The sequence below is a fragment of the Macrobrachium rosenbergii genome, chromosome 55 (genome assembly GCF_040412425.1).
Source record: "Macrobrachium rosenbergii isolate ZJJX-2024 chromosome 55, ASM4041242v1, whole genome shotgun sequence".
Taxonomy (NCBI): Eukaryota; Metazoa; Arthropoda; class Malacostraca; order Decapoda; family Palaemonidae; genus Macrobrachium; species Macrobrachium rosenbergii.
In genome coordinates, this window is record NC_089795.1 from 87,168,580 (window position 1) to 87,176,330 (window position 7,751).

Below are 7,751 nucleotides of genomic sequence, written 5' to 3' on the forward strand. Positions count from 1 at the left end.
ACGAGAATGCAGTCAGTATTCTTGATCCTTCTGAGGCATTCCTGAACCTCTTTATTGTAAATTAGGAGATGAGGAGATCTGATGTCCAACTCAGCTCCTGTGTAACAGGATTCTTTTGATGAAAGCCTAGGTAGGTAAAGATTCATATCTTCCTGCCCTTCATACATATGCTTTACTAGTGGCCATTACAAGAACATCAACATTGTGGGACTTCCAGGAGAGAGGAAGGTGCAGGCTATCAAGTATATTACAAGATTTGGAAGACCTTGCTTATTCTAAATAACAATACAACCTTACTAAAGATTAAAAGTCATTGGCTGAACCAATACTATCTGCATACCTTATATGAGATTGTAGGCTACCTTTAAAATGCATTGGGATGACAAAAACAGTGCTCCCCAGATGCCTTCCCTTCCATCTCTGGGAAGGGCGCATGAAGTCACAGCAATAGACTGTCCATAACATGAACTTGGAAAAATAGTATGCCCCATTATATATCAATAGCCTGACATCTCTGTTATAGAGATTCTAATCAAAAGGCTTGCACCTTACTGTCTTTTATTGGGAAGATAGAAGATCTTCCCATATTGCAAGGTATCAAGCAAATGCTGAACATTAGGGTGCTTAGATTAGACACACACACACACACACACACACACACAAACAAACAATACAGAAGATGCTGTATCCTCAAGAATGAGAGCTACTGCATTCAGCGCCACCAAGATCTACTTGAACAGAGGAATCTGTGCACTGATGAACCAACATAAAGCAAGCCTTTGGACTGCACTTTGACCAATCAGGTCTCAGCTATCGAGGCATCAGAATAAAAAATAATTTTACATATATTTACATGTTTAGCTTATAGGTATACAGTACTATATCAAACATGTAACATTTTTGTGAATACTGTAGTAATAGGCAAGGATGTTTGTTTGTCTGCCCTTGTTTGTATAATGTATGTATGTATGTATGTATGTATGGACAGTTTAACAGGCTAGGCATGGTTCAGTGCAGCCTGTCCAGTGTTCTTATTTCAGTACTGGGCCAATTTCAGTGTCATACTATTCAGTGCCAAGACCTTTCAGCACCACTATAGCTTCAAGACTCAAATCAGTAAAATGTGGGATTAAAAACAAGAATTTTGGAAAAGAGACTGGTTAATAGAACTGAAAATTAAAAATATATACAAGATTGTCATACAGTATAGTCTTGTTTTGATAAATTATGTGTAGCGACACATAAGTACCACTCTAATTCACTTTTATGGCTATATTCAAAATCAATTTTGAATACAGTATTCTTCTTCTACTTTTCTCTGTCTTAGTCATTTTGACTGAGGCTCATTCCCAGCTGAGTTTCTCAGTCTCCATCTCATCCATTTTGGACTTCCTGAGCAGTATATTGATAAAGTTCCATATGATTAGATGTAATATTCCAAGTCCACTTCAAAGGCATTTCGTGAATGGCTTTAAGGTTTTCAGACACTAGACAGACTTCTTTGTTCTTTCATAGAATGATTTCATAATTGTTTGTCTGTTTGGCATTCATTTAATGCCAACTTGAGACATATTTTTTGTATGCTTGTTAATACTGTACTGCTTGCCCATTTACATAATTTTCAGTTCCATCTCTAGGCTCCTTTATTACTTTTTCAACCTTCTCAGCCATTGCAGCTGAGGGATGGCCATTATTTTAACCATTTGACTAATGTTTGTTCAGATGTGTAAAATCTGATCTATTATCCCCCAAATTCATGACTTCACCCAAATGTTTCATAATTTTTATATTAATCACTGTGACAAACACTATGCAGTACAGTCGGTACCCCTTTGGACAAAATTGATCCTCTCCCCACAACTTTGTGCCTTGGCGCCATGTGGTAAAATTTTAGATTTACAGTATAAAGTCTGTAAATTAGCTGGAATTGGATTAAAAAAAATAAACTACTGTAGAGTACTGTATACTATCTATATCTTGTTAAGAACAGTAGGTTTTGTGGACAAGATTGATTGAGAGCTAATTTCTTTCTCCAATAAAGATGAAATAGGGTCATTCATGGAAAAATAAATTTAAATGAAAGTCGAAAGATGTATTTACGTGCTGAAATGTGTTTGGTAAATTGGCCACACTGAATCAATGGCACTGAATGCATCCTTCCCTGTGTTTATCATGCAGTCATGAGTGAATGTGACGGATATACAACTTTTTACATGTACAATATATATACATGCGTGTTTTGAAGAACACACTCACATACACAAATACAGTATTTTATACAGGAACCTTAGTAAGGTTCAGGTAGTTACTGTTCCAGTATATTTGTTTTAGAGCAGTTTTGATAATTGTGCCACTGTATTTTGATAGTACATAGGTGGGTGTCTGTTAACTTTCAACTTTTTCTTGTGGTGACACAGATTATTTTCCAGTGGACTCATATCAGTAGTATTTTCGTTACGTGGGTTGTCTTTCATGTTTTATTAGTTAGCTGTCATTGTGTATAGACTACATTTGTGTAGCAGTCACTCAAGTTTCTCAGGAAACATTTTCAAAAGCTCTTTTCTCTTTTCTAAGGGCTTTGGCAAAATTATCAGTAAGGTATAAAATTAATATCTTAATAAAACAGATCATCTTAGTACAGTAGGCTGCATTGAAAATGGCATTTCTTATTAGTTTATTGTGTTGTGATTTAAAGAAAATGTTACTGCTAAAAATAAGCAAAGCACATTGCATTTGAAAGGCTTACAAATGCACTTAACAAATTTGTATCAGTAGCCACTGTTCCATTGACCAGTATGACAAAAAATTAAAGAGATGGTGCTTGTAAACATTATCCAGTACCACATAAAATGTGTTGCTTGGACAACTTCATGTATTTTTTGTTGACTGTAAGTAGAAGTCATACCAAGTTGTGTGTATGAGTTATATAGAGATATTTTCAGTGGTTTAACCCATGAACATGATTCTCTTACTGTTGTAGCTATCTTTCCTGGTTATTCTTGATGTCATAGTACTGAACCAGTCTTCTTCCCGTCTTCAACGACTAGGACGTACATAGGGATATATCATGTTTTTCACCTTGTCATTCCATTCCATCCTTTTTACCTTTAACATCCTAATTCCCGTTTAAAAATCTCTTGTAAAGTAGAAAAGAGAGATGGATCTCTCATGTCATTCAGTTGTACTGTGTATTCTACAATGGCACATATTTTTTCCGTTGGCTTTCCCCATTTCTTTGTTGGCTTCCCCTTTTGTCTTTGTTATCTTCTTTGCTTTCCCCTTGTACCATAATTACCCTATTTTGAGAAGGCCACTCTAAGGGATGTATTGCATCAGACGTGCTTCCTTCCGGTAAACAAAGTCATATGCTGTATCATGCTTTTGAGTAGTTCATGGTAGTTGTGTGCAATGTCAACTTTTTGTATCAGTATGTTTATAAGCTCATGATTAAATGTCTTACTGAAACTTTGTTTGCCAAACAAAATATTTGATGCTGGTAGACATAATTTCTGGCATTTTTGGTAGCTTGGCTTCCTCTACTTGTGCATAAAGTAGTCTTATATGTTCATAGAAAGAATTTACAAAACTGTTGGTAAGACATCTTGTTGAGACATCATCAAAAAATGGTTTTTGTACCTGCCACTTTTCTTCGATAACTATAGCTTCATTCACTACATGCTGCCACTTAAGGGACAGTTTTGCGTACAGTGTGCTTGCACGGGAAGAAATAGTGCATGTTTACTGTTATCAGCAGTCCATATTGATGTAAAATCATTACAGATGGGTTCATATGTGTAGGATCTGTTTTTCAGGTGTATCATATTCCAGTCTGTAGTAACATCCCTGCTTCACCTTAAGTTATTGATACATGCATGATTGATTTTAGTTTTATTTTATAAGTTGAAAGCTTATTTTATTATTTTCTGCACTGAAACAATGCTGTTACCATGATTCATGGAACCAGCATTGTTCTCTTTGTTATTAGCGCACTGCAGGCCTCCTAAGTACACAGAGACCTTGCTGCCATCAGCCATAATTGCTTGGTGCCTTTAATTTTGACAGTGCAAAATGCCTATACCTCATCGTTCTTTACTAGGACAAGAGAAATTAACAAAGGAAAAGCTGCACTATTGCGCTCTATGCCTATCAAGGATTTACTTTCATATTGGCTGCTTGGCTTATTTAGCAAGAGATCTTGTTAGTACTGATGCAGCACTGGTTTGAGAGAAGTGAGTCAGTCATTCACTTTAGATCATCCATAGACTCTTTAAACCTGGTCTGCAAGGAATGGCCTTACTTAGGTTGATTTTTTGTTATTCTCTGCTCGTTCTCTTAACTGTTTTGTCCTTGTTTTGTTGTTTGCAGTGATGAATTTGTGGTCCTCCCAAAAGGCGTCCGTGGGCATGCTGGGCAATACTTTTGGCCTATGAGCAAATGAGCTAAGGCGGGAGGGCAGCCAGTGTCAGTGGTAGAGTGGCTATGAGAGCACTCTTTCAAAGTGCCAGTAAAGACCTTTTAAAGGAGGGCACTTTGCCCAGTGCTGGACACACACATGACACCTGGGGCCGACCCCTCTCCCCTCTCCTGCTACCACTACCACCACTACCACCACCACCACCACCACTACTACTACTACTTCTACCACCACCACCACCACCACCACCACCATCACTACTAATCCCTCCTCATGGGGCCCTTTGTAACGGGCTGACCTAAACCTACCAACCTGCCTGCGGCCTTAGGTGATGTGTGCGTGTCTTTTGCAGTGATGAGTACTCAGCGCGACCACCCAGTGCCCTCCTGCGCTCCGCCAGTGAAGAAGTCCTACCAGTTACCCGTTATGAGGCTGCGAGGTTTGAAGCAGCTTCGCCAAGGGACCCACGGCTCTATTCACCACCTTCAGACGCTCCCTCCTACCATGATGACCAGGACTTCCCACCACCAGAACCACAGAATGATGATGATGATCAGCAAGAGCCACCAGCTGACCCCAACCACTCTCTCCTACTTCAGGGGAGGTACCCAGAGTACAAGCACTGACACTGGCCCCTCTAGGGACCTAGAGAGGCCAGGCTTCTCCAGCACAATCTTCACCGGTAGTTCATGGTGTCACTTCACTTAACATTATGAGCTATTCAAAGACGCTCCTTTTAGTAAAAGTAGCAATGTGCAGGAAACATAGGACCTTGTTATTGCTAGGTTTGCAAATGTGAGTAATCCCAGTGGTTAAAGACCCACTGTATGAAATACATGTGCTGGGTATGTTGCTTTCTGGTATCATACACAGATTCCCCCTACCCTAAAGATTAGAGTCCTCTTCAAAAGTCAGATGTGTGTGTGACAGTGATATCGACAATTTGGGTTGGCAGGATAGTAAAATATAGAGCTATATTTTCTCTGTGCTAGTGAGAAATCAGTTAATCCTCTAGTGACTAACAACAACAGCACTAGTGTAATAAAACTCTCCCCCTCCCCTCCCATGAATTGGCCCCCTCAGCCAGGACTCTGTGTGCTCTACCCCGAGAAGTGTTCATGAACTATTTCTTACCAAGTCTCCTAGTGCCCTGACTCTTGTCTTACAAGGGATATGCCACAGTCAATCATATAATTTTACATTGTACAGTATTAATTTTTAGAATAAAATAAAGTCATCTACGGAAAAGATTTAATAGGGCCCATGTTACGAATGTTCTCATCGTGTGTCTCAAATGTGTTTCAGGTGAGATTGAAAAAAAATAGGAATTTAGTTTGCTACAGCAGACTTAGCCGTCCAGCGCACGAGTGATATGCCACTCCTTCACCAGCAAGATGTCGTCAAGTTCCGTTGCTCAAGCAGAGTGAAAAGTCTCATTATTATGAGATGTCAGTTTGGATATGACCCCATTGTTTGTTTTGTGTGTCAATTGTACGTAGTTGATGAGCCAGTGGCAGGACTACGCTTAAGCTATCAGTCCTTAGAAGGTTGATCTTTGCATATTTTATTTTGTGAATTTCAGCTCGACTTGAAGGGTTAACCAGTTCCTTAATTGTCCGTATATCATCCCAGAATCATCCACTGGTACTAAAAAATATACTTACAAAAGCATTGTAGTCTGCACTCTGATTACAGACAAGCTTCCATTTATGTAAAGATTTTGAGTAGCTTAAGTCAGTACTTAGTAGCTTAACAGCATGATTCTCCTATTTTTGTTATCTTGCATGTGTTAAATTATATGGTTGAATGAATGCAAGTGGGCAAGTGAAACTTTGATTTTCTCTCAAATTCTGTGACAAATGCAGTGATTTCATTATCAGGGTACACTTAGTCTTAGTGACTAAGTTTCTTAGAGCTGTTCAGTAACTAGTACAGTCTAGAAATGCTTTTGTAATATCTTCATAAGTGTTTATATACATACTGATGTGTAACTAACACACTGCCCATTTAAATCTTTTATCATAATGTAGGTGACCAAGGGATGATTACCCAAGACCTTGTATATAATTTTTTAGACAGGGTGTCCAAGCTTTTCCTTTGCTGCACATATAAAGTTCAATGCCAGAGTCCGGCTCATTTTCTTACTCCTGTTAAGCCAACAGCAGTCAGATAATGACTCAATGCTGCAGTTGTCGGTTAATCATTGATGGTTTAGCAGAACAGGATACATTATATATAAAGTAATAAAACCTTTTAATATATGACTTCCATCCTGATGAGCTCAGTTCATGAGCTTCTTGATCAAGTTGATGACCGACAGAACTACAGTCGATATTCCTTATTGCCCTTCTCCTCCTGAAGGATCTAGTCACCTTATTCGTAATTTGGGATTACCGGTAAATCAACTCCAAAAGTTATGGCAAGTGCTTATTTTGAAATCAGTATTCATCAAGAGATTACAATCATCATTTTATTACCGAAAGCAGAAAAAAAAAGCTGATGTTACAGTGAGTTATTATTACTTGTAATAATCAGATTTGGCTCAATATACAATATATAGGAATAATATATAGTCAAGAAAAGAGTCAGCATTAACTTTCTGTTGAGCATGGACAGAAGGTTGTACGAAGTATTCATTTTTCATTGCTCTAAAGTTAAGAAAGTTGTTCTTCCTGAGTGCATCAAATTATATACAGCACTTCTTTCATGACACTTGTCCTGTAGGTTTTCAAGAATGTTCATTAGCCTACTGTAAAACATAAGGTGTGATTTTTTGAAGGAAAACATTTTTGGTAGCACTTGATATTTTTATGATGTTCGCTGAGTTTCAGGCAGAGATTTACTTACTGCAAGATAATTCTAGATCTTTCAGATATGAATGAAATCACTTTTGTTAAGTATCATTTGCATCAGTTATTGCCTTCTGAGGTCAGGTGATGACTGAGGTCAAGTAGTGGCTGCTAAAAAGTCAGGATAAATGGTAATTACCTTCTAAGAAGGCAGATAGAAGACAATAAAACATGTAAAAAAATGTAATGAATAATAAGGTAGTAGCCTTTGTACTGCATTGTTAGTAAAAGCATAGGCAACTATAGAAAATAAAGTAGCACTTATTACAGAAAATAAAAAAAAGGCATCAGGGATGTGGTCTTTGTCTTGGAGATCTTCTGCCCTGCTGTTGTTAAAGTCATGGTAAGAAGTGAAGCAGTAGAAAAAAAAAAAACGAGAAGTCAGCGCAGCTTCATAACTATTGCTCAAATCAGGGCGATGACAGTGTTGAAAGAGGGATTTGAAAGTGTATGTAAGTAAGAGTGTTTTACAAGATGGGTTCATTACG

The 7,751-nt window shown here is 38.0% G+C and overlaps 1 protein-coding gene across 28 annotated transcripts in view; it reads left to right on the plus strand.

Annotated features, from left to right (window-relative positions):
* Positions 1–7,546, plus strand: part of LOC136835601 (disintegrin and metalloproteinase domain-containing protein 23-like) — a 546,464-nt gene extending 538,918 nt beyond the window's left edge. For 23 of the 28 annotated variants that reach the window (XM_067099311.1, XM_067099308.1, XM_067099321.1 and 20 more), the window contains one exon: positions 4,767–7,546. In XM_067099311.1, the coding sequence (XP_066955412.1) occupies positions 4,767–5,040 (274 nt within the window). In that variant the 3' untranslated portion in view covers positions 5,041–7,546. Of the gene's footprint in view, positions 1–4,365 lie in introns of all 28 variants that reach the window. The other 5 variants (XM_067099327.1, XM_067099331.1, XM_067099322.1 and 2 more) reach the window with 1 other exon arrangement.
* Positions 7,547–7,751: the final 205 nt, after the last annotated feature.